The 26,930-nt window shown below is 39.8% G+C and overlaps 4 protein-coding genes across 7 annotated transcripts; 2 read left to right on the top strand and 2 right to left on the bottom strand.

Moving 5' to 3' along the window:
- The first annotated feature begins 1,196 nt into the window (after nucleotides 1-1,196).
- On the top strand, nucleotides 1,197-5,564 carry LOC103707644 (proline-rich receptor-like protein kinase PERK4). The gene is made up of 9 exons (XM_008792215.3): nucleotides 1,197-1,284; nucleotides 2,109-2,756; nucleotides 3,293-3,826; nucleotides 3,987-4,073; nucleotides 4,169-4,239; nucleotides 4,352-4,428; nucleotides 4,524-4,671; nucleotides 4,765-4,926; nucleotides 5,042-5,564. The coding sequence occupies exons 2-9, from the start codon at nucleotides 2,147-2,149 to the stop codon at nucleotides 5,309-5,311; spliced, it is 1,959 nt and encodes a 652-aa protein (XP_008790437.3). The 5' UTR covers nucleotides 1,197-1,284; nucleotides 2,109-2,146; the 3' UTR covers nucleotides 5,312-5,564.
- A 990-nt stretch (nucleotides 5,565-6,554) lies between these two features.
- LOC103707645 (pentatricopeptide repeat-containing protein At1g74900, mitochondrial) lies at nucleotides 6,555-8,919 on the bottom strand. Its single transcript, XM_008792216.4, has one exon. The coding sequence runs from the start codon at nucleotides 8,843-8,845 to the stop codon at nucleotides 7,238-7,240; it is 1,608 nt and encodes a 535-aa protein (XP_008790438.3). The 5' UTR covers nucleotides 8,846-8,919; the 3' UTR covers nucleotides 6,555-7,237.
- Nucleotides 8,920-9,838: 919 nt separating this feature from the next.
- LOC120111110 (transcription termination factor MTEF1, chloroplastic) lies at nucleotides 9,839-13,020 on the bottom strand. Its single transcript, XM_039127606.1, has 2 exons — nucleotides 12,065-13,020; nucleotides 9,839-10,516 (listed from the first exon to the last, which is right to left on the bottom strand). Exon 1 carries the CDS (start codon nucleotides 13,015-13,017, stop codon nucleotides 12,079-12,081), a length of 939 nt encoding a protein of 312 aa, XP_038983534.1. The 5' UTR covers nucleotides 13,018-13,020; the 3' UTR covers nucleotides 9,839-10,516; nucleotides 12,065-12,078.
- A 3,000-nt stretch (nucleotides 13,021-16,020) lies between these two features.
- LOC103707592 (ATP-dependent DNA helicase DDM1) lies at nucleotides 16,021-26,613 on the top strand. Of its 4 annotated transcripts, none has more exons than XM_039127605.1 (16): nucleotides 16,021-16,134; nucleotides 16,329-16,435; nucleotides 16,812-17,153; nucleotides 17,243-17,338; nucleotides 18,625-18,971; nucleotides 19,046-19,232; nucleotides 19,347-19,522; nucleotides 20,709-20,778; nucleotides 20,880-21,069; nucleotides 21,203-21,304; nucleotides 21,393-21,487; nucleotides 21,563-21,682; nucleotides 23,455-23,574; nucleotides 23,663-23,761; nucleotides 23,842-23,943; nucleotides 26,067-26,613. In XM_039127605.1, exons 2-16 carry the CDS (start codon nucleotides 16,361-16,363, stop codon nucleotides 26,295-26,297), a joined length of 2,352 nt encoding a protein of 783 aa, XP_038983533.1. In that variant the 5' UTR covers nucleotides 16,021-16,134; nucleotides 16,329-16,360; the 3' UTR covers nucleotides 26,298-26,613. The 4 variants fall into 4 exon arrangements, with proteins under 4 accessions (XP_038983533.1, XP_038983531.1, XP_038983532.1 ...); XM_039127603.1 differs by having other exon boundaries at nucleotides 21,200-21,304; XM_039127604.1 differs by having other exon boundaries at nucleotides 17,240-17,338.
- Nucleotides 26,614-26,930: the final 317 nt, after the last annotated feature.

Genomic DNA, 26,930 nt, shown 5'->3' with positions numbered 1-26,930 from the left:
TACATGAAGCAATTTTTACCGAGAAAAAACTTTATTTCTGTTAACTGTGAAGATGCTTGAAAAATTCTCTCTAGCTAATTAAGTATTTAATTCGCTGGTTTGTTAGTTTTATATTTTATCCTCTCCTTTCCAAAGAGCAGAAACAGATTCCTGGGGCAGATTTGGAGAGCTTCGGCAGTTAATTCCTGCGTAGGTTTCCATGTTGCAAAGTTTTTAATTATTAAGCTTATGCACTTGCAAAATTCTATAAAGCAAGTTCATATTGTTAACTGGAGCATTATAAAATTATAAAATTATTACATGATAGTCAGTCAGTATACAATTGAAGAAGTTTCTGTAAGCAAGAAGCAGCTGTTATTTCTTCAAGAGAAAAAATGCAGCTGCTGTCGAAAAAGGAGCAAAATATTAACTACTAGATGTTAGAAAGGAGAATTATGGGAAATATTGGCGTGAGTACAATTTGAATTTAAGAATATAATTTCATTCTAATGAACATATCATATAACAGCTTTTTTTTTTCTTTTTTTTTTGTGTGTGTAATTATTATAAAAGCTCATTATGGATAAAATATGGCCTTTAAAATCTTATTATAATTATGAATGTCACTACTATTATAAATCTTATTTCCGAAGGCTTGAAAGGGTCGTGAGTCTAAAATGGACAAGTTGGGGAGCAGTTGACAAATTTATTTGTTGAAGTCTGGCTGTGAAAGTTAATAACTTTGCTTAGCAAAAAAACAAAACAGAGAGGATTTCTCTATGGCCGAGATGCGGGCTTCTAAATAGGAGATGTTATGAACCCAACACCAGATCCAATCTCCTCCCCGTTTTCCCATATAAACTCGGTTCCTTCGTCGTCATTGCGACTTTGCCACGATTGCGGCTTCTCCGGAGTCCGGACGGTGGGCGCCCTCTTGTGGCCGCAACTGCGGCACGTGTCCCGAAAACCGTGTATCGCACGGTCGCGCGGGAATGAGCTAACGACCGGTCAAGAATAGGTAAAAGCCGGCAACCAAAACGCTGGTGGAACCAAAAGGTCGGTTTTTTTTTTATTATTACTATTTTTTTTCTTTTTAACCTTTTTAATTGCTAACCTCCCAATTGAGAACGAACACAACTAGATGACAATGAAATAAGTGAACAAAAATAGCAAGTCCCAAATAAAATCCCTGGAGGATGGAGGTGGTGGTTGGAGAATGGTGGAGCCAAGCCATAGTGCTACATTTCTTCCCCTTCTTCCATCTCTGAGAACCCTTTTTCTCTTCTAAGAGACAAAAAAAAAAAGGTTTGCTTGGCCTTGCACTCTCTCTTCTCTTCTTGTTATAAAAATTTATTGAGTTTCTGAAGCAGAATCAAATCCAGACGTGGAGGAGAGATTTTTCTCTTTTTACATAATATATAGAATAGCATAATTTTTGTTGCGCATTGTCGCCCCGAATTCATGGATTTACCTCCCTTCTCGTTATAAAAATTTTGTTCTATCTTGTAACACAATCAATTGGAACAAGAATTCTGGAAACTTTTAAGAATATGTCCCCCTTTGCTAAGGCTTTGTCTTTGTTTATTTCTCTTTTTACTTTTTAATATAGAAGTGCATCACCTTCTTTCTTACCGGCCTTTCGTAGCACAAATCCATTTTAAGCATGCTTGGATTCTAGATTTTCTCTACGAAGAATGAATTCAAGATATCTTAAAAGAATATTTGGCATTGTTGCAAAGATTTCCTCTTTTTTTACTAAATATGAATAGCATTCTTTTGCTGCACTTTTTCTCACCAATGCATGCACCAACGTCCCTTCCTTGTTATACAAATTCATCCAGTTTTGTAGCACAGATCAACGTAACTGTGTAGAATATTTCTTTTCTGAAAAGGAATTCTTGAATCTTAAAAGAATATACGCTCTTTTTTTTTTCCGACGTAGAATAGCGCATGGCGTTTTGTCTTCCCATTGTTCTTAGCCATGCATGGTCTCTGTGAAGTGCAATCTTTTTATTTCTCCTAAACGATGAGTATAAAAGCAAAAATTTCTTGCTTCATTTATTTCTCAACCATCATAGTCTGCATCGATCTGTTTTAAATATTCTCGTCGCTTTTGCAAATTTCTCTAGGGGTTCTCAGTGGCGTAGAGGAGCAACGTCGAGCAGGGATGGGGAGGGTGGAGTCCTCTGAGCCGGCACTCCTTCGGAGAAACATGGCCGAGTCTCCCTCTTCTTCCAACTCTACATCCCCACCACCTCAGGCATCACCACCCCCAGCGTCTCCACCACCATCGCCACCACCCTCGACGCAACCTCCACCGGTCACCCGGACTGCTCCACCGCCACGGACTTCCCCGCCTCCGTCGTCGCCCCCACCTCCGCCGCCATCACCACCATCCCCGTCGGAAAAGTCTCCCTCTCCGCCGGCTCCGCCAACCCAGCCTCCTGCGACACCGTCATCACCGCCTGAGTCTGAGTCCTCGACGCCCCCTTCTTATTCTGGTGCAGTCCCGCCCCCTCCAAAGAGTTCCGGGAACGCATCACCTTCGTCGTCGATCAAGGGCGACTCGAAGCCATCGAAGAATGGCAAGAACAGCGGCGGCAGCGGCGGCGGAGGAAGCGGCAAATCTGACCCAACTGATCTGCCTCTTATCGTAGGGGCCGCAGTGGGCATCACGCTGTTCGTTATTGCTTTGCTGGCTGTCGCTTTATACTGCTGCCTTAAGAAGAAGAAGCCTCGCAATAGCATGCGGTATTATGATTCTCCAGCGCCCAAAGGTACTTTAAGCTAGTTTTAGCTCTATGGTTACCTATACTATATACCTGGCAAAAAGCTCTCAAGTTCTTTTATTGCAAGAATACCAGCATGGAAGGAATCTGAGCATTCCAATTAGATACTGAATTGATCATCTGCTGTTAGTCTTTTTGATCGCCTTTTCTGCTGCTGTGTCATTCATTAATGATGATGCCTGAAACCTCGCTGAGATTAATTTACAGTTCTTGTTAAAGATAGTTGATTTCAATGTAGCTGGACGGGCTATTGTGTTTGATGCAAACAAGTATATTGCATTTGACTAGTCCTCTGCTTCTTTCTATTAGAGAAAAGAGAGGTGACATTGGTATTCTAAAATTAATTTCCTAAACTATCATAAGAAGAGTTATGAGGAGCAAAGGATGGGAGAATTTGTCATTAGGTAATGAATGGCTTGTGAATTTTTATGATCTCGCTGTGTTATAATTGTTGATGTCTATGGTGTTTTATTACATGTTTCAAGCACTCTTGTATGTGGTTGTAAATATGGTCATCTTTGTAGGTGGTGCATACTATAACAATGGATCGCTTCCAAAATGGCAACCCCAAGGGATGGACCGCATGGGCAAGATCCCACCACCTCCGGGTGCAATTGCCCCAGGCGGCGGCGGGTGGCAGCAATCACCACCTCCGGTGATGATGAGTAGTGGTGACATGAGCTCGGGCTACTCCGGCCCTCATGGTCCTCCATTGCCGCCCCCTTCACCCAACATCGCCTTAGGGTTCAACAAGAGCACCTTCACCTACGAGGAGCTGGCATCCGTAACGAACGGGTTCTCCCAGGCCAATCTCATCGGACAAGGCGGGTTTGGGTACGTATACAAGGGCGTGCTCCCTAATGGAAAGGAGGTTGCAGTGAAACAGCTCAAGTCGGGAAGTGGGCAAGGGGAGAGGGAGTTCCAAGCTGAGGTCGATATCATCAGTAGGGTCCATCATCGCCACCTTGTGTCCCTTGTCGGATATTGCATTGCTGGGTCGCAACGGCTGCTTGTCTATGACTTTGTTCCCAACAAAACCCTTGAATACCATCTTCATGGTTAGCTCTCTCTTTTGGTAGTTTTTTTCATTTAAACATGCTCCAAAAACACAGAATCTATATGTTTATGTTGCACTTTGTCTTAGTGGAAGTAGAATAGCTAGTCCATATAATTCCCTGCAGGATTCAAAAATTAATAGTTTGCATTCATCTTTTTCAGGGAAAGGCCTTCCAGCAATGGATTTTCCATCAAGACTGAAGATTGCTTTAGGATCAGCAAGGGGTCTAGCTTACTTGCACGAAGACTGTGAGTTTCATGTTTATATTCTTGTAGTCCCAATTCATTTTACTTGGTTGAATTAACATGTCCGAGTATTCTTTTTCTCATGTATCTACATAAAGGCCACCCTCGTATTTTCCATCGTGACATCAAAGCCGCTAATATCCTCTTGGATAGTAAATTTGAAGCCATGGTAAGATGGCCTACCCATAGTTTTTCTTGTTATTGCAAGTGCTTTGGGTGATAGTCTTTTGTTTCTCTCATCATTAGAAAGGACTTGACCAGCTACACGATTGCATATCCAGGTTGCGGACTTTGGACTGGCCAAGTTAAATTCCGACAATAACACACATGTTTCGACACGTGTCATGGGAACTTTCGGGTAAGCAAGATCATCCATATAGTAATTAATCGAAGATCAACAGCTAATCCAGATGAATTCCATCTTTTTGAGACAATCTTCTTCCTTCAATATAGGTATTTGGCTCCCGAGTATGCATCAAGTGGAAAGCTGACAGAGAAATCTGATGTGTTCTCATTTGGCGTGATGCTTTTGGAGCTGATAACCGGACGGCGTCCTTTTGACAACACTAGCACATTTATGGACGATAGCTTGGTTGATTGGGTTAGTATGCTACTTTATAGGTTCATTATTTTTCGCATGCACCAACTAATAAAACCGCTGACTATGCGCATCTAATATGTTTGTTGGGAGCAGGCAAGGCCCCTCTTAAGCCGTGCATTGTCTGATGAAAACTATGATGAGCTGGTAGATCCGCGCTTGGAGAACAATTACAATGCAATCGAGATGCAACGTATGATAGCATGTGCTGCTGCTTGTGTTCGCCATTCTGCGAAAAGGCGCCCCAAGATGAGCCAGGTATGGAGCCTTTGCATCGCCTTGTTGCTCGATAGCTCGCAAGGAAGGAACTTTAATCTTTTTAATTCTAAAAAAAAAAAGTTGACAGGGCCCATAAATGATTGTCTTGAAACAGATTGTGAGGGCATTGGAGGGTGACACATCGTTGGAAGACTTGAACGAGGGGGTGAAGCCTGGGCAGAGCACTTATTTCAACTCAAGCTCAGACTACGAGTCAGGTTCATACAGCGCGAATATGAGGCAATTCAGAAGGGTTGCGCTTGGAAGCGAGGAATTCAGCAATGAGTACAGTGGACAGACCAGCGAGTATGGGCTCAATGCATCCGATACGAGCAGCTCTGGGGACTCGAATGCTCTTGGAAATCAGAGGCATAAAGCTCGTTAAATGTTCCTAAAAAATAGAAGAAGAAAAAAAAAGAACAAAAAAGATGATCATAATAGAAGATATGTACTCATTCATGAAAGCAAGAAGCTTAATGAGTCTAATGCATTGTAGCCTTCTTTTGTTGGTGGGAGAGATGATTTGGTTGATGTCCTATGAGTGTTTGTTCTTATTAATATCGTAATTATTGGACTTGGCTTCTACTATTTACTAACAGCATGGGCAACTATTGTTCGAATTAAGAAAAAGCTGGGGATATCTAGAATTGTCTTGCCCCACTGACTGCATGTTTTTGATTCTTGTTTACAGGAAAGGATGTGAAAAGAGAAAATTGGGATTCTTTTATTTGGCAGTAGTGTCCATGTTTGCAGCCTGGTTTTCTTTTGTTTCATATTTAAGTGGCGAGCCTTTCTTTTCCTTTTTTTTGGTTGGTTTCTAGTAAGCTTCTGGCATGGCCATACAACACTCTCACTAGATCCATCAACTAAAGAGCAAAGCGGCCTCTCTAAGTAGCATCTCATAGCACTTCCATACTACCAAGTAAAAGGAGAGACTGACCTTGGATAGATCTGTTTTAAGGGAATTTCATGCATTAATGTGTGGTTTCTTCTGTTTTAGATGAAACCACAGTCCATCCCCTAAAAAAAAAAAAAAAAAAAAAAACATGTAACCATAGTCTAAGCCTCTCCTCTTGTTTGGTTTCCTAGATTTAACCTTTTTTTTTTTTTTGAGAATAGAGGAAGCAAAAAACATCCATTATTTTCTAGAGAATAAAAGAATACAAGCAGAGTAAAATAACAGATGTGAAAATGAGAAGAATCACTTATTCTCACTCAGGAAAAAAGGCTTTCCATAGATTAAAGCACCTTAAAACAGCCACAAGGATCGAGTTAATGGAAGTTGTTTTGCTGGAGAGCTGTCTTGCATGGTGCTCTTTAACCTTTAACTTATTAAAATATAACAAATACACATTAGCTTATTTGGTTGAACCAATGAATCAGGTTAGGATGTATTAACCTCTTCTGACACCAAAAAAGACCCAAAAAATCTGAAAGGCTGTTAGCTGAAACAGCAACAAACTAGTCATCTCAGGATCTGATGGGCATTTATTCAATCTTGTGTGAGACAATAAGGGAATCATCTCAGGATCTGATGGGCATTCAGAGTTTAACATGCCATTTTGGGCTCTTATTAGGCTGACAAAACTGCATCACAGTCAGCAAGATGGCAGATATCAGATCAGGAATGCAGCCAATAAATCAAGTTAGATTGCAAGTGGTAGTCCAATGTAGCATACATAATGAGGAGGTCCACCCATATTCAAATTGGAGGAAGGTTTAGAGGAAGCAAAATGAAAAGGACGGATGAACTTCTACACTATGAGAAAAATGATTGGCAAAGACTACCAACTCTTCTTGCTAGCCCTCCACCCTCACTTTCACTCCCAGCTCAAACCAGAACCTGCACTTCTTTTGTTAATGACTTGATGCTTAATTTTTTTCGGCTGTCTTTGATCAAATGATATGCAAGATACGATGGCAAACACCGCAGCTTTAACAACTTTCAAAATTCTGCAACAATGGTCATGAACCCCAGCCATGTGCTGGTCTTGACATCCACAAATTGTTCTCAAAGGCATCCACTTATCTTGAACTTGATCATCAAGCCCTCTTCCATCTGTTTGGCTTCGGTCCATGCTAATAAGGGACCAGCTCGCAAATTACTCCAGGGTTTTCTAAATCCTTCACAATGTCCATCCAAGTCAACCTAAGCATTCCCCTTCTCTTTCTAGATCTTTTTTGACCCAGATTTGAGCATCACTCTTAGCTTAAGCTTCCTTGGATCTTCAACTCTTCGCATGCTCGAACGGCATTCGAATTTCACCCTTTAATCAAAACCAGCCTTCCAATGCCGAAAAATAAAACAAAATCATGGCCTGATAACCCGAGCTAGACGTTTATGCCGGTCCTGCATCCTCAAGAGCTCTCTGGCAAATCCTTGGTTCCCGGTCAATAACAAGCCATTCAGAACACGATTGAACATGAACCTCCTTGGGAGATGTCCCCTCTCCACCATCTCCATCACCATCTTCCCGGCCACCACCATGTCCTCCGGCCTCTTCCTCGAAAACATCGCACTTATTAACACGTTGTATGTATCCAAATTTGGCAAGCAACCCCCTCGCTCCGCCATCCTCCCAAACAACTCCAAACCCTTCTCTATCTCTCCCTCCTCGCACCAATACCTTATCAATATATTATAAGTCTGCACATTGGGCTCGCACTCCTCACGCTTCATCCTTTCCAAGAATTCCATGGCTTGGTCCATCTCCTCGGCGTGGCAAAGCCCTCTGATCACCAAATTATAGGTAATGGCATTGGGGGTGTATCCCTTCCTCACCATCTCATCAAACACCAAGACGGCATCCTTGACGCAGCCCTTCTTGCAGATGACCTGAATCAACGCATTGTAGGTCGCCACCGAAGGGAGGCAGCCCTCGCCGACCATTTCGTCGAACACCTTCCGGGCTTTGTGGAGCCGACCGGCGAGACCCAGTCCATGGACCATGGTGGTGTAGGAGACCACATCCGGCCGGCAATTGGCCCCCGAATTCGAATTCTCCTTCCTCCCTCTCTTCTTCATCTGAGAGAAGAATGCCAGCGCCTCCTTGATCTGACCTGCTCTGAAGAAGCCCTTGAGCAAGATGTTGTAGGTGTTCAGCGTCGGCTCGAGGCCAGAATCGACCATCTCCCGGAGAACTTCCAGAGCTTTTGGAGTGCGTTTGAGCCGGCACCAACCGTCGGCGATGATGTTGTAGGTGATGGCGTCGGGTAGAAATCGGTTCTTCAGGGCTCGGAGGAGGGAGGAGGCCTTCTCGACGCGGCGGGACTTGCAGAGGGCGTCGAGGAGGGAGTTGAAGGCGGCGAGGTCGTGGGGGCAGCCGAGGCGGGGCATGGAGAGGAAGGAGCGGACGGCGCGGTCAGGCTTGCCGGCGGCGAGGTGGCGCTCGGCGATGATAGCGAAGGTGCGGGGGGTGGGGGGGAGGCCATGGCGTCGGCGGAGGGAGAGAAGGCCGTGGAGGGCGCGGGGGTCGCGGAGGCGGCCAGCGAGGTCGATGGCAAGGTCGAAGGAGGAGGCCGCGGGGCGGGAGGAGGGGAGGTGGAGGAGGGAGTGGAAGAAGAGGAGAGCGCGGGGGGCGTCGTTCCAGAGGCGCTTCATGACGCGGTCGACGAGGGCGGGGGGGAAGGCACTGGGGGAGAGGCGGGAGAGGGATCGGGCGAGGGTTTGGGGGTCGTCGTCGCCGGAGTGGCGGAGGACGGCGTCGGCGATGAGGACGGGGAGGTCATCTTCCCGGGGTGGTGAGGATTGGGTGGTGGGATCGTTTGAAGAATGTCTTCTGAGAGGAAGGAGGGATGGGAAGAGGCAGCGAGGGTTTGGGTTCTGGAGGGAGAGAGGTTGGCCGGCGAGAGATTGAAGGCATGACATCGGGAAGTCTGGGACCAGCGGAGTGCTCTGCTTTCTGCACAGGCTTGCCATGCCAGACAAATGGTGGTGATTCGGTTCCTTGTTTTGTTTTGTTTTTGTTTTTATTTTATTTTTTTTCACTCGCATCTCACACTAATCTTGCACGAGCACTGCCCACTTAATCGAAGGCTAAAATACTCCACAATGGTAGAGGAACATATACACACCAGGTCCAAAAAATATCTCTAGAATGATGAAAAAAGGTGACCCAATCAGCAGCTCTGCTTGCCTTCCAAAATACATGCGCAACCTAAAAGACGTCACACCCCTACAATAACCATCAGACATCCTCATCGGAAACCCCCAACCCCTCATGTAGAAATTAGAATCCACTCAACCACGTCCATCGAGTCCTCCTCCAAGATGATACATCGGGCCTCCAAAACTCGTCTCGCATAAAAGACGCCCTTATTTCGATTGCATTTAATTGGGTGAGCCAAACACAAGGCTGGATTCTTTCATTTCAGAGTCAAAACACCAACCCATATCTAAACTATCGAGAATTCCTACCATCTGAATTAAAATTTGATGATATCTTTACTTAAATTCTATCTTAAAGTATGTTATGTTGTATCAATTGGGCAGCATGGCGTGGCAGCCGCCGGTTGTTGTTTTAAAATTTGAGGGCGTTAGGTTGCTAGGAAATCTTTGCTAGTGTAGCTGCCCGCATTCTAATCTATATATGGATTTATCTCCACCAAGAAATATATGTGCATATCTGCAAACTAAATTATGTATCACTTCTACAGCACTAGAGAGATCTGCTTTATTTTCATTGATTTTACGATAAATGCAGAACTTTCATTGATGAATAATTAATTTCAGAATCTGTGATGCTGATATTATTGTAAAGAGTATATATTAGGGTCCGTTGATTCAAGTAATGACTAAAAGTTGGGGTTTGTTAATGCTACTGTATGAAATATGAGCTACGGCGTATCAGCAACATATTTATATCCATGTCCTGTACCTATATTAATACTTCATAGGCAACAAGTGAAGAGATTCTAGCAGAAGCTGAGCATTTGAAGTATCAGCCACCAGATCAGTAAGAAGTTATGTTCAAGGCTTTATTTCTTCATGACACATTATGGAAGATGACACATCAGACAAATTGTGTCATCAAGGTGCCAATTGCGGTTGGTGTTACATTGTATGAAGGCAATTGCCTTTACAAAGGAATGAGGACAATAGCCTAACATGGAGATGGTACCAGCTTTTCTATACTGCTTCTATGGTGTTGTAGCCAGGATAGTTGGAGATCTGCTTGCGCTCGGAGGCGGCTTCATCGATTTCTTACTGGATTCATCGATTGGGAAGTTTATTTGGGTCGGGGCCCATATCAACCCGACACCCCTCCAATCCAAATCTTGTGGACAGAAAAAAAAAAAAAAAAAAAAAAAAAAAACCTCGGTGGATTTTTTTCCTCCAAAAGGATTCGGGCCAGTCTGGTGTTGGGTTGATATAGGCCATGCTCCAATGGGCTGCCCGATTCACGAAGCCAGCAAGAAATCCGACCCAATCCTGCTGGATTATCCAAACAGACTCACAGAGATTGCCAAAACAACATCAACTTTTGCAATGATGTTCTCATCATCTATGTCTGTTATAAAATATTACCTGCTAGATCACTTCCTTGTTCCATATGGTGAGTAGCAGCAGCCTCCGTTCCACACCAGTGCACTGCAATTGCTTGCACATAAGACTGCTTCAAATTTCTTCAGGCAAAATCTCGTTGTTTTTGTTGCAGCTGCTTACCTTTTGCTTCTAACAACAATTGCTGCTTTCAATGATTAGCACATTGTTTGAAAGTTTCTAGTGATACACATCATTGATCATATTCATCCTGGTTGTGACCATTTTTATGAGTATAATCTGTTTAGGTAACTATGACCTCGATTCCAGTTATGCAGTGAAGGTTATGACCCAATAAATTCCAAAACTAATATGATGCCTCACTGCGGTTGTATGGATATAGCAAACATGGTAGATAAGCTAGAATGGGAGGAGTATATGGGTTTTGAGAACCTCTCTTACCAGCCTAGGTTCTGTCAACTAAACTATCTTGTAGTATTCATTTTTTAGCAAGTAGTTTTTATTCCAGCTTTTTTTCTGCTCAACCAAGAAGGTTGTAACTGTTCATGTAGCAATGGGAGCTGAGACTCAGAAAAGATTTTCATTGTATAAATTAGTAGGAAACTTCTATGTATGAAACCAACCGAACATATTATCTAAAAACAAGCCCAAATTGCAAATTAACCTATTGTTGCTACAATCTGAGATGGTTTAAAAAAAATAGGGGGATGGGATTATTGGGACATCATTGTGAAATATCACTAGTGATATGTACCATGTTGGCTAAGGAAGCTTCACACACTCAAAAAAAATCTAAGTGACATTCATATACCTCTTCCATCAAACTGACTGAGAATTGAATTCACCAAACATGCTCATTGGTATTTCAACAACGATTGCATGTTAATCCATAACGAGTTAATGACTTGCAATGAAAGTGATGGACCAAAATAAATTGCTCAAAGAATGCCTTGTATGATGTTTCCAGCCCTTTCTCGCCATTATCAGCCATCAGTGATTTTCTGAGTGTATGACTTTGTGATTGTTTGATTCGATCTCTAAGTTCAATTTATGAATGGTAAAACTACAGCTTATCAACAGTCTTTAAACTCTTTCTGATATTACCCGGAGCAGCTATTGCCATACCTATCTTAGTTGTTTATGAGTTTCTCTCATGTTTTGAAAACCCATCCCCTTGTGATGGATAAAACTATCCAGCTAATGCCTGCAGGGTGATAAACATCACTTTTGCTATCATGACCTATCAATTCACCAAAATTTTCAATGAAAAACTGGTAATTCTTAAATTCCTTCAGAATTTAAGGAAGAGCCTTACTTATTCTAGCATTTGAGATGCTTGTAAGGATGAAGAAATGATTCGACGAATGATTACTTTTCTATAATGGTGGAATTCGTAGCATGATCCTTGGCAAATAAGTGAGCAGGAAAAAACAATTTTCTGTTTCAATTATAGACAACAGATATTTTGCAATCACAATCAAACTAGCAAAAAACAAACAACTTTTTGTTAAGATTCTAATTCACCAATTTTACATAGACATCAGCAAATTGTTTGTTATAATATGCATTCCTCCATATATCCAATAAAAATCTCTAGTAAAACAGAAAAATAAAGGAAGGAGGACAGAATCATACTGCCTCGACATGCTTCACTTCCATTTAGCATAAAACCGCTCATCGCTCCACAACAGCATCCTCTGCAATGGAATTTGAACATTCCTCTGCTTCAAATGCAAGTGCCTCGGAATTATCCTCTTCTTCAAACTGAAAGCAAGGTACTGTGGAAACTTCTTCAGCTCAGCCACCGACCTCCCCATATTGTTCACCAGGTACTCGATCTTAGGTCTCAGGTTATTTTCCACACTGTAGCCAAAGATTGCTGGACAGCGGGCACAAAGACCAGCTGACTCCTCGTAAGAAAACCCCAGATTCTCTAAAAATCTGATCTTGGAGACAAGCTTCTCGATGGGGGTATTGAGGAGGTGGGCATTGAGATTGGTGGGGGAGTTGAGGTTCTTGAGCCCCAGCTCGTGGAGGAATTGAAGGGTCGGCCGAAGTCGATACTCGACGTTGGAGACAAGGAGCTCAGGGCACCGGAGGATGAGATCACGAGCTTGCTCGTGATCGGCTGAGAGGTCGGTCGCCAGGAAGGCAAAGACAGGGGCGAGGGTGCGATCGATGTCGGCCGAGGAGAAGATCCTGGGGCAGAGGAAGGAGAGCCGGGGGAAATGGGAGTCGGAGAAGCCTTTGGATCTGAGGTAGTCGACGATGGAGAGGATCCAATCGAGGGTTTCCAGCGAGGAGGAGGAGGAGGAGGAGGAGGAGGAGGAGGTGTCGACGCCGAGGGTTTTGAGGTATTGGATCTTCTGGCGCCGCGAGGGGCGGAATCGTAGGAGGAGAGGGGGGTGTGGAGAAGAGAGAGGAGGGGAATTAGGGTTGGGGTTAGGATTTTGGGAGGAACAGAGGGTAGGGAGATGGAGGGAGTGCATGAGAGGCATGGTTCCTGCGTTCCGTTCCGTGTGGCGGGAGGAAGCAACGGCTAAGTCGACGGAGGCCAATCCGGCCATCATATGGGAGGTCTTTGGCATAAAACAACAATGACGTGTGGCTCTAAAATCATTTCTTAGTAGTAGGCTTTGAAGAATTATCTTGAAAAAAAAATAAAGGATAGAGCTCTACGCCACATCAAGGTCATCATTCTCCCACTCAGCTGAGTCAGCGGCCAGACTTGTCTTTGTTTTCTAAAAGCCCTCGCATCCTAGCTTTCTTAAAGGTAGATTTCGATGGTAATATTGCTAAGAGAGGTGAGTGGAGGGAGTGAACTTTGTTATTAGAGACCATTACTTTGAACTTGTGGCGGTCGGTAGACGGCATATCTATATATGACGTCTTTGCTCTCGGAGTTGAGTTGAGAGTGGCGTGAAAAGGCATCTCTTATGCGGGGCACACTCTGGGTGCATGCTGCATCCACTTCGAATAGGATTCGGCTACTGTGATCAAGTGGATCTGAGGTTGGCACACGATGACAGACGGGTAGATTCTGCTCTACGACATCCAGAGGCTTGCTGGGGGTTGTGGCTCTTTTTGAGCTACTCATGTTTATCGAGAGATGAATAGTGCAGCTGACTGGATAGCCTTCTTTGCGGCGCATCACTCTCATTGATTTTTCTAGACGAGCCAAGTGGAGGTTCCTTACTCTTTTCGCCATTTTTTTTTTTTTTTTTACTTTGTTGGCTGTACTTACATGAGTGTTGTGTGAGGCAACGGTGTACCAAAAGAAAATTTAAATTTAAATATTATAGTGTACCTAATTAATTAACCCACGGCTTAAATGGGTGCTCTTGTGCTAATGAGTGATTGGTCATTTGTGGATGCTATGCATATCATAGCAACATGTAACACCATAGTTTTTATGTATGATTGAGCATGAGTTTTTATTTTCTATTTCATCGATATTATAATTATTGGCCTGACTTTCCAAATAGTATTGATTAAATTTATATAATCTAGTATTAATCAGATTTTGTAGGATGATATAGCCACTATTCTGAATTGTCATAGATTGCAATGAAAAATAGCTAAAAGATGAAATGATGGCATTATTTGATGACTAGATATTTGTAGTTGTAATGTATGTGACCGAAAAGAGAAGATAGAACACAGAAATGTGTGAAGGTGGGGAAGAAGATATGGACTGAAGGCTTCATAGATAAATCCAGTCTCACGCATGAAAAAAAAAGAAGGATGAAGAGAAAGAAAAAAAAGAAAAAAAGAATTGCAGATGGTAGGAGAAACTTCACAATGAAAACTTTTAAGTCCATGTTATCATAACTTTTTACATAAAAGACATCATTTTTGGATGCATCCTCATTGCAATGAAGATTGCTTATAATAAAATTATAACTAAATAACAGCCATTGCGGTAGAACATATTAAAAATAGCTGATCCCTACTTATTTATCTAGACCCTTTATCGATCCATATGAGCACAAAATTTTTGCCAAAAGGTAGGAATCTTTCCCACCAAAAGCATTATGGCTATGGTTTTATTGTCAACGTCAACATTTTTCAGTATAGTGTGTTACCTTTCCTTTTTACCTTATTTCCGTAAAGAACCATCCTAAACCATGCTTGCATCATCTTAGACACACAAGAAGAAAAAAGTTTTAAAAAAGGGATCAAAGTGAACCTTATTTTTATTTGTCTTATGCATAGCATGTATGATAATATATATATATATATATATATATATATATATATATATATATATAATATGGATGGAATCCGAATGTCTATAATACTTTGAGGTTCTGTTTGGTACATGATTGAAATTAAAATCATAGTCAAAATCAGAATGGTCATATTTTCCAATGTATTTGGTTCATGACCAAAATCGAAATCTAAATTATTATGGAATTTGAATATTATGGGATAATCATTATTATGTTTTAGAGGATTGGAGTCTTCATATTCCATATGGGACTCTCTCCAACTAAGTAATTGGAATGAAAGTCACTCGTTTCTATCCCTATTTCAAAACCATCCTTGGGTGGATAAGTATCATAAAAAAAATTGGTCAACTTTTTCATCGACCAACTTACCCATATTTTTATACTTCTTTAAATAGCTAAGTTATTTTCCTATAGATAACATTTATCTATGAAATATGGAAAAGCTTTACTCACCTAAGAGATAGATAAATCATTTTTTCATTAGCCAAAAAATAACATTTTTTTTTTTTGTTTTTAAAGTATCCTTAACCCTATAATAATATAATAATAATGTAATAACATAATAATGCTATAACATATATTATACTAGTGTAATATAATATAATATATTATCAACATTATATTATATATTATTACTATTATATTAAATATAATATAATATGATATTATTATCATATAATGATATGTTATTAATATAATATAATATATTATACATAAGATATTATGATATTATGTTATAATATAGATGATCATATGTTATATTATAATATATTATTATTATATAATATAATATGATATATAATAATATTTATATAATAAAAGATATTATAGAAAATATAGATAGATCTTAGCAATATATCTAGGAAAACCAATGCATAAAAAAATATAAATAAAATATTTTTTTATCTAAATATTATCCAGAAAATATTTATCTGAAAAAATATAGATTTCAGCCAAGTTTTTTAGTGAATCACATTAACTTGTTGTGCACCACTGAACCGCCTCTGACGTTGTAAGCCAATTTTGAGTCCAACCGTACTGAAAAAGCGTGGCCTGGCTCATTCCGTAGACTATCTTATGCGTAGCCACTCACGAATCGAAATAAAAAACCTTGTCCCGACGCAGAGCGCCGGAGAACCAATTGCCGCAACCCACTAATGGACCCGTTGGGGCCTTTTCAAATCCCCACTCCCCTTTGACATTGCTGCCCTCACGACCTTCTCTAGCGGTCGGACCGCGCAGACCGGGTGAAATCTCAGTCAAATCACCCTCGCCCTTGAAACGGCATTCTCGTAATTATGTTCGATCCCCAGGCCCTTTTGAGTGTAGCGCTTCGCACAGGCTTGCATTTTCCCGCTCAAAACCCAGGGATCTGCCCTAATATGTCAAGAAATCTAGCCAAGCGACGCCGTCCCTCCCCTCTCTCTTCCTCTCTGCTTCTCGAACTCATCTCGCTCTCCTCTCGCCGCTTAGGTATGGAGGAAAAAGATTTGTATGCTTTTATTTTTTATTTTTCCTCAGAGAGAGAGAGAGAGAGAGAGCGTGAAAAGAAATTTTCTTCCTTTTTAATGGATCGTTATTTATAGCTTTTTCTATGTTCTTTTTTTGAATTTGGGTTATTCTGAAATGATTGATTAATGCCTTGTTTTATTTTTTCTTATTTTCAGGTTTCTATTTTGCTTAAATCTCAGTAGAAGAGATGGAGAGGGAAATGGAGAATGGGGGCAAAAACGACGGAACAGCGGATTCGCCCACATCCGTTTTGGAAGACGAGGTATCTTTCAGTGTTTTCTCTTGCTTTCTCTGTTTGTTTGTTTCTGTTGTCTATAGTTTCATTTGATCTCAAGTTCCTTTCTTTCTTCCACTGTACTTCTAATTCGCGCTTCTATTAGGGTTAGGGTTTCAATTTTTTTTAACATATATTTTTAACCATTGCTAAAGCATTTTTTCCCCTTGTTTTGAATAATATCATCTGATTTCAGATATTCTTTTTTCCTTCCATCATCTTTTCAATTCACTTGTCCGTCAAGTTTTTTTTTTCCCCCTTTACTTTTGCCCCTTTTTGCTTTCTATTTGGTCGTGGAAGCGGGAGTTACTCCTTTTCTCGATGCTATATCTTATTTGTACGTTTTTTTAATGGGTGAAAACAGGAGATGTGCAACGGTCAGGCCACTGGTGGTGTTACATCGGAAGAGGAAGAAAAACCGCAAGTTGATGGCAATAGGAAGAACGGGGTGGCCTTTGAGGAAGACTCCTCGCTGCCACTCGAATTCGAAGCAAAGAATGGTGACACCTCCCTCATCACAGAAGCCATGACACAGGAAGAGGAGAAGTTGCTGGAGGCCCGAGTGAAGGAGGATATGAAGATAAAGCAGGAAGAGGCTCAGGATGCTCAAAATCCCAACTTTCGGTTCAGCAAGCTGGATGAGTTGTTGACACAGACCCAGCTCTACTCAGAGTTCCTCCTTGAGAAGATGGACGACATTACATTTGTTAAGTTTCTTGTGGCGTATCTTATTTTCTGCAGTCCTTCTGTTTGTTTGGATGCCTGTTTGAATTTTCGTATGGGTTTGGCCAGCAGAATGGCATGGAGAACCATGCTGAAGCAGGGGACGAGGGTAAAGGAAAGAAGACCGATCGGGGTCGAAAGAGGAAAGCCACCACTCAATACAACACTGTGAGTTCATGCAGTGATCCTTTCTCAACCTCTGTGCTTTGCTAAGATTTTAAATTTGATACTGAAGATTGGATGTGACTGTTGGAGTAGTATGAAAAGGATGATAAATTTCCTGGGTCATCTTAGGGCTTTGGAATGTTTTTATTAGTCGAAGGGAACTGCTTTTGGATGTGCTTCCTACTGAGTTTGTTAGATTTTTGTTGTTTTCTCTTAATACTTGATGAAGATGTTAAGTCATGGTGTTGCTTGAACATACAAAGGCTTGATGATTGGTGCTTTGTAGCTAAATTTGGTACCAAATTTAGAATTATGCTTGCTTCTTGTTCTTAAGTATTTAGAATTAAGCTAAAGATCTACTGCAAAGGAGATACCTGATTTTTCTTTCAATTTAGGCTATATTGGATGGCTCTCTAGTGAAGGTTTTTAGCTCTGCATTCTTGCATGCACTTTTTAATTATTTGATGTCATACTCATGTTAGCTAGTGTGAAAGGGTACATGGCCTACATGCTTTCCTCAGTTCCTGTTGCCCCTCATAGTCACATGTTTCCTAAGACTGTCTTTAATATGACACTCCCTGAAACTCATTTCCTTTTTTCTACTTAGAAAATACTTATTGGGTCTTTTAACAAATGTTGGGTGGTAACATTATTTTATGATTTCTTTACACATATTTCTTGCTTTATATGTTTTTCGAAATTGCACCATGCAAATTCTCTCTTGCTTATGTTATATATTCTACTTACTAGTGGGATGCCTGAACTGCAAAATTGGGTCGATCATTTTAATTTTCACATCTAAAGTTTCATAATATTCTGTTCCCTTTAACTATTCTAGCATCATTATTGAAGCCATTGAATATCTTGCGTGCAATTTCTATTTCCAACATTTTTTTGTTAGACAACCTGAGATTATATTAGAACACAAAATCCCGGTGACCGCATTGAGGGGGCTACACCCTTATAAACCATTAAGTAAAAGGGCGGTTAACATTGATCGAGTTTTGAAAAATGAGAAGTAGCTTATGGAGGCAGTACCAACTACCAACTACTAACTTCAAGTCACATAGAGTAGAAGAAAGAAGAAAAGGGTCTTACAATTGAATGCCAAGCCAATACAGAATGGTTAGTGTTGTTATGCCCAAAAGCAGCACATTTTCAGAAGAAAAAGATTTATCTATCAGTTAGCTATATATATTTATATATTCATATCCTTGTGCTTTTATCATGCAATTCCTTTTTGGTTCCTTGTACCTGACTAAGATGTATGTCTGCTTTGCTGTCTTTAGAGGAAAGCAAAGACTGCTGTTGCAGCAATGCTTACTAGATCCCATGAAACTATTGCTCCTGAAGATGCTGATCTTACAGAGGAGGAGAGGGCTGCCAAAGAACAGGCCAAACTTGTGCCTCTAATGACTGGGGGAAAGTTAAAGTCTTATCAAACCAAAGGTGTTAAGTGGTTAATTTCACTTTGGCAGAATGGTCTCAATGGGATACTAGCTGATCAAATGGGCCTGGGCAAAACAATTCAGACAATTGGATTTCTTGCACATCTTAAAGGGAAGGGTTTAGATGGTCCTTACATGATTATAGCTCCTCTTTCTACTCTCTCAAATTGGGTAAATGAGGTTTCAAGGTAAAACTCTGTCCTTTTTCTCATTCTTTATACTTGTAAACATTATTATCTAACATGAAAATTTTCAATTTCAGGTTTGTGCCTTCCATGAGTGCTATTATATACCATGGATCAAAGAAAGAAAGGATGGAGATGCGGAGAAAGTTTATGCCTCAAGCGATAGGCCCTAAATTTCCCCTTGTTGTTACTTCCTATGAGGTTGCACTCAATGATGCAAAGGTTCTAGCTCAGTATAAATGGAAATATGTTGTGGTGGATGAGGTGATGCTGAAACTAAATTACTGTTTTTTCTTTCCATTTTTTGCTTATCTTTCTTGCATCATATCAGTGATCTGTACATGGCATTTGATCATTTATTCTTTTTCCCTTTCACAGGGCCATCGATTGAAAAATTCAAAGTGCATATTATTAAGGGAATTGAGACGCCTGCCAATTGAAAATAAACTTCTTCTAACTGGAACACCTCTTCAAAACAACTTGGCTGAGCTTTGGTCATTATTGAACTTCATTTTACCTGATATTTTCTCATCCCATCAAGAGTTTGAGTCATGGTAAGGATGCTTTGGGGTTTCATTTCCCTTCTAAATTGAATTGCACATTGTTGAAATTTGTATCTTTTCACTGTCATCATCATTACTGTCATACACATTCTTGTTTGATTTTGTGAGGCTTTGCAAGGAAATAACGTTTCCTTTTAGTAAATAGAAAGTCCACATCAACACCGAAAGATAAATGTAGAAAGAACTGAAATCTTGCATGTGAATAGGTTGGAATTACTTTTGTGGTTGATTGTTATATAGGTTGTCAATAAGTTAGCTATGATGATTTTGTCCATGTTAAATGGATATCTTGAGAACTGGTTTTCTAGTTAGTTTTATGAATCTCATAGATCAACTATGCCTTCTTTATTTTCAACCTTTGTGATTGTCATTGCTTTTGGTCTATTTAGATACTGCTAAATTCTATTGTCACATCATTTTTGGCAGTATGCTCTTAAATTCTAATATGACGGAATTGAGTACCGGTTTTGGGAGTCTTCTCTGTCCATTGATGTCCATGTTACATGGACGCTCGTGTCTAACTCTATGTGTTGGATACATATTGGAATCAAATATGTGTCAGGCACTTGGATGTTTAGTTTTCCCCCCATCTTTTACAGATGGATGAACAATTTGACTCTTCTGATAATGAGTTAAGCTGACCCTAATAATGTCGAAAGTGATCTTTCTCTTCTTTTCTATATATTGGCCAAATATGTAGATATTGAAATAACTTTGCAAAATATCCCTTTTCCTGTATCTGTCAACAAATTAGGAAGTCTGGAAAACACATATAGTGAAAGACCTTAACAAATAATATATATTCTAATATTTTCTTTTGTACGATGTTGAGAAATAAAATATATGATTTAATCATTATTTATGTATTCCATATTCCTTTTTTTCTCTCTCTTGCCGAGTCAGACGCTTGGACACGTGTCCAAATCTGATTCTCGAATCCATGTCCATTGAACACTGATTGATGTTGTCAGGACAACATTAAGTTTTTATGGATCTCTAGCTGGTATATAAATTGGTTCTTCTCCTTTAGTTTCCTATTCAATTTTTTGTATAACTTTCTTCAATTGGTAAAGCATATTTTTTGTACCAAGAGATACATGGTATGTGGCTCATGGACTGTATTTTGATCATTTTCTTGTTGTTGATTTGGGTATCGATATACATTTACTTTTCCAAGGTTTGATCTGTCTGGGAGGGGCAATGTTGAGAATCAGCAGGAAGAGAGTGAAGAAAAGAGAAGGGTTCAGGTACTTGACTTTTTTGTAGATATGTTTTACGTATTCTGCAGTTACTAACTTCCCGTAGGTTTCCCTTGTATTTTCAGTAATATCTGATGAGTTGTTTTCAGGTGGTATCAAAGCTCCATTCTATTTTACGCCCATTCCTCCTACGACGAATGAAGGAAGATGTGGAACAGTTGCTCCCTCGAAAGAAAGAGATTATTTTATATGCTAATATGACTCAGCATCAAAAGCATCTCCAGGATCTTTTAGTCAATAAATCACTTGAAAACTACTTGCAAGAGAAGGCAGACAATAGTAAGGATTTTCGATATGTGGGATAAGTTTTACTAAATCTTGTAAAATGCTTTGGACAAAGTAAAGCCTGCCTATTTGTTTTGTATTGCATTGTTCCGTGTTTTGTTTTAATGTTTGGACTGCAATACAGTAGTTTGGAGATCTGGCATGAAAGGAAAGCTAAATAATTTGGTAGTTCAGCTTAGAAAGAACTGCAACCACCCTGATCTCCTAGAGTCTGCATATGATGGCTCATGTACGTGTTTTATAAACTGGTAAATTTATATTCAGCAAGTGGAGATGAATTCAACTTCATAATGTTTTCTTTTGCTCCTCCTCTACAGATGTTTATCCTCCCATTGAACAGTTAGTGGAACAGTGTGGCAAATTTCAGTTGCTGGACAGATTATTGGGTTTATTACTTGCTCGGAAGCACAAAGTCTGTTTTTTTAAATATTTCTTTAATGGGACAATATTGACTTTTAAAACATTATGAAATCGGGGTTGTTTTCAGGTTCTGATTTTCTCCCAGTGGACAAAAGTATTAGACATCATGGACTATTACTTCAGCGAGAAAGGCCTTGAGATTTGCAGGATTGATGGGGGAGTCAAACTGGATGAAAGGAAAAGGCAGGCAAGTGACATATTTTCTGGATAAAATGACTTTTTTCCTTTACAAAAAACAGTTTTTATATCACAAGATCTCCTGTTACATGCTGGTGTTTTCTGGGTTTGGTTTTTGCTTCTAGTTGTGTTAGTTTTGATTTATGTCTACTTTTCTGATGGATTGTTTATATCCTGTGTACATAACATCATTTACCATCCTGCAATTTGTACATGCAGCTCATGAAGTGGTTTGCCTCCATTAAATTGAATTTGGGAAATTCATGCTACTTCAACATTGACATGTCTTTTTAACTGACACAGGGGACAAGCAGATATATTATCGCGAACTGGATGATTGTATCAGTATTTTACTAGCGGTCGCAGTGTAGACTATAATACATATACTGATTAATGCATTTAGATAATATGAGGTTTTTTGTGTGGGACTGTGTATGCTATCATGCAAGCTGATTCCCTTACTGTCAGAATGGTGACTTTTAAGGAAGGAGGAAAATGTGCCTGGTATGATATGCCTTCTTTTGCATGTCTGTCAAGCATGCATACATAAAATGCAAATATGAAACTGACTTGTTTTTCTTTTCTTTTGACATTTTTCTTTGAATGGCCATAATTTTGAGGATTGAACCACCACATTATTTTGGATTTTGAATTAAAGAACTAAAAGTTCGTTGGGAGGATATCATATTAGCATGTTTCGAATATCATTTGATTGAATGCACTCTTACATTTATATTAAAGGTTTTAACTAGGGCTGCAAATGGGGTAGGTCAGACAGGTGCATGCTTGGCCCCAACCTGACTGGCTTAATATTTGGATCTTGATTCTGGACCCAAACCCAATCCATTGGCCACTTGAATCGGGTTGGGCTAGGCCTATGGAAAATATTTTAGATGGATCTTGTAAGCTGGATCAGGGTCAAGTGTGACCCAAACTTTGGTTTAAACTGAGTCAAGTCAAATCTGCATTTTGGATCAAGAATTTAGCTATCCTTTTATAGCTAAACATATAGTAATTTATAATTAAATATAAATCAGTAAAAATTTAAATAAAATTAAAATCACCTTGAACATAAGTTCTTATTCATTTTTTAAGTTTTATGGAAGAAATTATCTTTCTTGAGGTACAAGTTTACACACTATAACTTTAAAATCATATATTAATATGCTTGAGAACATTATAAATAAGAATTCTCTAAAATAATTAATGAGTGTTTAAATATAATTAACAGAAAGTAGGTTAGAGGAAATGCGGTTGTTGAGATAAACAAATGGGGATAGTTTAAATGAGGGTTTGTTTAATGAGTTGAAAAAAAAATACATATATGGTAAAGGAGGAGGGTTTTTATATGATTCTGTTTTTCGGGTTGGGTAGGATCGCTTATGAGTTGGGTCGGGCTCTTTTTTTGTTGACCCAAATAAGGCCTAGATGATTTGTGAGCCAGGTCCAATCGGGTTGGATCAGAAAATATAAAACTCAGAGCCAACCCAGTTTTCAAATCAGGTCCAATTTTGGACCTGACCTGACCCATGAGTCTTCAAATACAAGTCATGCCAGGTCTAATTGGGTTGGGATCGTGTCAGGTCATGGATCCTCTGGCCTATTTGCAGCCCTGGTTTAACTATTTAAATGCAGGTTAAGTTGTAACTAACAGAGCATGCTTTTGAAACATTTTCCTTCTCATGTGGTCAATGTGTTCCTTAATTCTTAATTTTTATGGTTTTATTAGCAGTGTTCGGCTGTAGTGCTAAATAGATTATGCCTTGTTCTTGTGGATGGCAGATAGAGGCATTCAATGATCCAAATAGCGATGTCAATGTCTTTCTTCTCAGCACTCGGGCTGGTGGGTTAGGTATTAATCTTGCTGCTGCTGATACCTGTATATTATATGATAGTGACTGGGTAAGCTTCTTTTCTAGTTGATATTTCATACTTGCATTATAATGTAGTGCAATATTTGGGAACTGACTGATCTTTTCATTAAATACAGAACCCTCAAATGGATCTGCAGGCAATGGATCGATGCCACAGGATTGGGCAAACACGGCCAGTGCATGTATATAGGCTGGCAACATCACATTCTGTAGAGGTTGATTGTTCTTGAAACCATTTATGTTTTTGAGAACCTATGCATCACAGGATGAAAGCTTATACCCTTCGTGTTGGCAGGGACGAATCATAAAGAAAGCTTTTGGGAAATTAAAGTTGGAGCATGTGGTTATTGCAAAAGGACAGTTTCAGCAAGACAGGGTGAAGCCCAACACATTTGAGGTCAGTATGGTTTTTCCATTTTCCTTTGTGATGTTTGAAATTGAAAAAACCGAAACCAAAACTGAAATCCACTGCCGCCCCCGAAACCGAAACCAAAATTGAATGATTTTGACATAAAAATCCATAACCGCCACCGGAAATGACCGCAAAATCGAAACTAAAACTGAAAAACCGAAAATTGTTAACTTTTTTTATTCGTTTCAAAATTTTCACATTTAAGTAACCAAATTAAAGATATTGTCCATAATTTTCATAATATAATCCATAATCTAACCAAATTAATCATATAATATTTTCGGTTTACGCAAAATATAAAGGGTTTTAAGGGTATTAACTATTAAGTATCGGGTGTATTTGGTTTTGATTTTAGTTTCGGCTCAGGGAATCATCAAAACTATAACCGAAACCAAAACCAAAACTGGATGGTTTTTGATTTTTAAACCCATCACTGAAACCATCTCCATTTAATTTCGGTTAAAACTGCTTGGTTTGGTTCGGGGACATGTAAAATGTTTGGGTATTCATTCTTGTTGACATCTCCAGCATAGCGATAGGTTGGTTACGTAGAAAATCCTTCAGCCCATAATTCATACTCGAGCTTTGTAATCCTATACCTGACCCATTTATTTTATATGGACCCATATCTAACCCACCAACCCAATTAGTGGTAGTCAAATCTTTTATTCTGTTAAATAGAAATGAAATTGCGAAAAATAAGGGGACTTGGGCTAATCCTAGATACACTGTCTGATTGCCCCCTCCACCTTTCTCTACACATACTAGCTGTTTGATGATTAGTTTAAAGGTTTGTTCAACCCACGGTGACTTGGCAGGTTGGAGGCTCAAACCCATAACTACAATCAGTTTGCTAACCCCAAACCCAGCTTGATTATTTTGGGCTGGTTGGCAGGTCTGGGTGAGAAGTTACCACCCCTAGCTGCAATCCTCTTGGCTGAATGCTTCTGAAATTTGAATAGTACTGTGCTTAGATTTCTAAAGATTTGGAAAGAACTAAAATAAATAATTAGAACATAGATATTCTAGTGTGTATATTTTTTAATGAAATCATGAATAGTAGGAAAATGCTACATGAATGTTAACAAAATTCAAGATAACAATTAAATATGAATAAATGGCACACAATTAAGCAGGTCACTGTGAAACTGTATTAATTGTCATGTGAAGGTGTTGACAGTAGCGGAATGGGCAAGTATTAAGTCTGTTTCATGCTAGAAAGTTTGGTCTTTCAATTGAGCCTTTGAGAATTTTTGGGAATTGTAATAGTGTAAAGGAGGTCCTGTTTGTTTACGACAAGTGTTGTCTGATTCTATTTAGGGTGTAGTTTGGTTGGGTTTGGTGCATACTTGCGTCATGCCTAAAGTCCTAATATATGACGGTTCTGGATCATGCCTATACCCAGGTTTGAGCCATTTGCTCAACTGGTTTGGTCAGTTTTGAGCAGTATGAGCCAATCCGATGTTCTTAAAACTCAACTATTTCAGGTCAACTATGGTCACATTTTATTATTTTGAATCTGAACTAATTGGATGATGTTTTGAGACCAAACTTGTTGGTGTATTTCCTGTTTTGAGTTTTTCCCGAACTCCGACTGACATGGTTTTGGGAGGTATCTAGGTGTACTCAATCCAGTTGCAACCCTAATCTTTACGGAGTTAATTTGATGGCAATGACTTAAGACATACTTATTGAAAGCATATGTCAAATGGTTTTTAGGGCTTGAATAAGGTGGCAACAAGGGTCATCGATTTTTTGTTTATCTTCTTTTACTTGATATAATTGAATTAACTGTTGGGATTCATAAGATCTTGTTTTTTTTGCTTGTTGCTTGGCCCGATCCTTGAAGGAATTAGAAGAAAGACAACCCTCTTGAAGTCTTTTTTTTCCCCTTTCCATGGGAATTGGGCCCTGCTATATACTCTCTCTTTTTCTCCCTCACCTGCTCCTTCTCTTGCCCCCCTGCGCCGATATCCTGCACTTATCAGTCTGGATCCTGCGGGTTAGCCCAAACAGGCCCTTATTTTTTCTCGTCCAAGAATGTTATGTTCTACTTGATATCTATACTCATTGGGGCAATCATGGATTTTTTGCTTTAAAACCTTCAGGAATCTGAACTATTGGCACTGCTTCGAGACGAAGAGGATGAAGAGGATAAGCTTATTCAGACTGACATCAGCGACGAAGATCTATTGAGAGTCTTGGATCGCAGCGACTTGACAGGACCAGCAGATGGTGATGCAGCATCAATTAGTTCTCTTCCTCTTAGAGGACCTGGTTGGGAGGTGGTGATAGCAGCTAAAAGTGGTGGCAGTGTGCTCTCTTCACTCAGTAGCTGACTCTTGAGTGCAGTGAACGAACCCTTTTTATTTTTGGGTGGTGATCATTCCATTGGATTCACACTATGGTAGTCCATGGGATTGGTTCATGGAACTTTTGTATAGGAAGTGCAAGAAAAAGCGAGGGCAGATCCTGTAGTTTGTTGCAATTTTGACAAGACTCTCCAGGGAAGCAACAAGCTGTGTTAGCCTCCATCCCATGAACGTAGAATTCTTGTTTGTAAGCTAAAATGATATGGCACCGTGTCCCTTGCGCAAATTGGCTATAAGATGATATGTGCTTCTGCTCATAATATATTTAGATATATTTTCTTCATGATTTGTTAGTGTTCCGTTGCTGTGGGATTCTTTAAGATTAGGACACCCATTTTGCTTTGGAGTGAGCTAATAGGTCGAATCCAAACTTCTCAGTGTTTTATGTTTGCTTCAGTGCCTTTTTAGCATGCAGTAGGACGCCTGAGACATTTAAAGTCAAATGAATTTGGATGGGAATGGTGATTGAAGAATAAGGCTTCCATTTTATAGGAATGTTCCAGAAATTGGATAGCTTCTCTGAGTAACAATTGCCCAACAATTGTAGTTTAAAAATAGCCTTAAGCTTTTACACCTGGTTATATTTTTAAAGAAACTTGG

The sequence above is a fragment of the Phoenix dactylifera genome, chromosome 6, assembly GCF_009389715.1.
Source record: "Phoenix dactylifera cultivar Barhee BC4 chromosome 6, palm_55x_up_171113_PBpolish2nd_filt_p, whole genome shotgun sequence".
NCBI classification, from domain to species: Eukaryota; Viridiplantae; Streptophyta; class Magnoliopsida; order Arecales; family Arecaceae; genus Phoenix; species Phoenix dactylifera.
The sequence above is the reverse complement of the archived record's forward strand: the minus strand, read 5'-3'. Positions and strand labels throughout refer to the sequence as shown.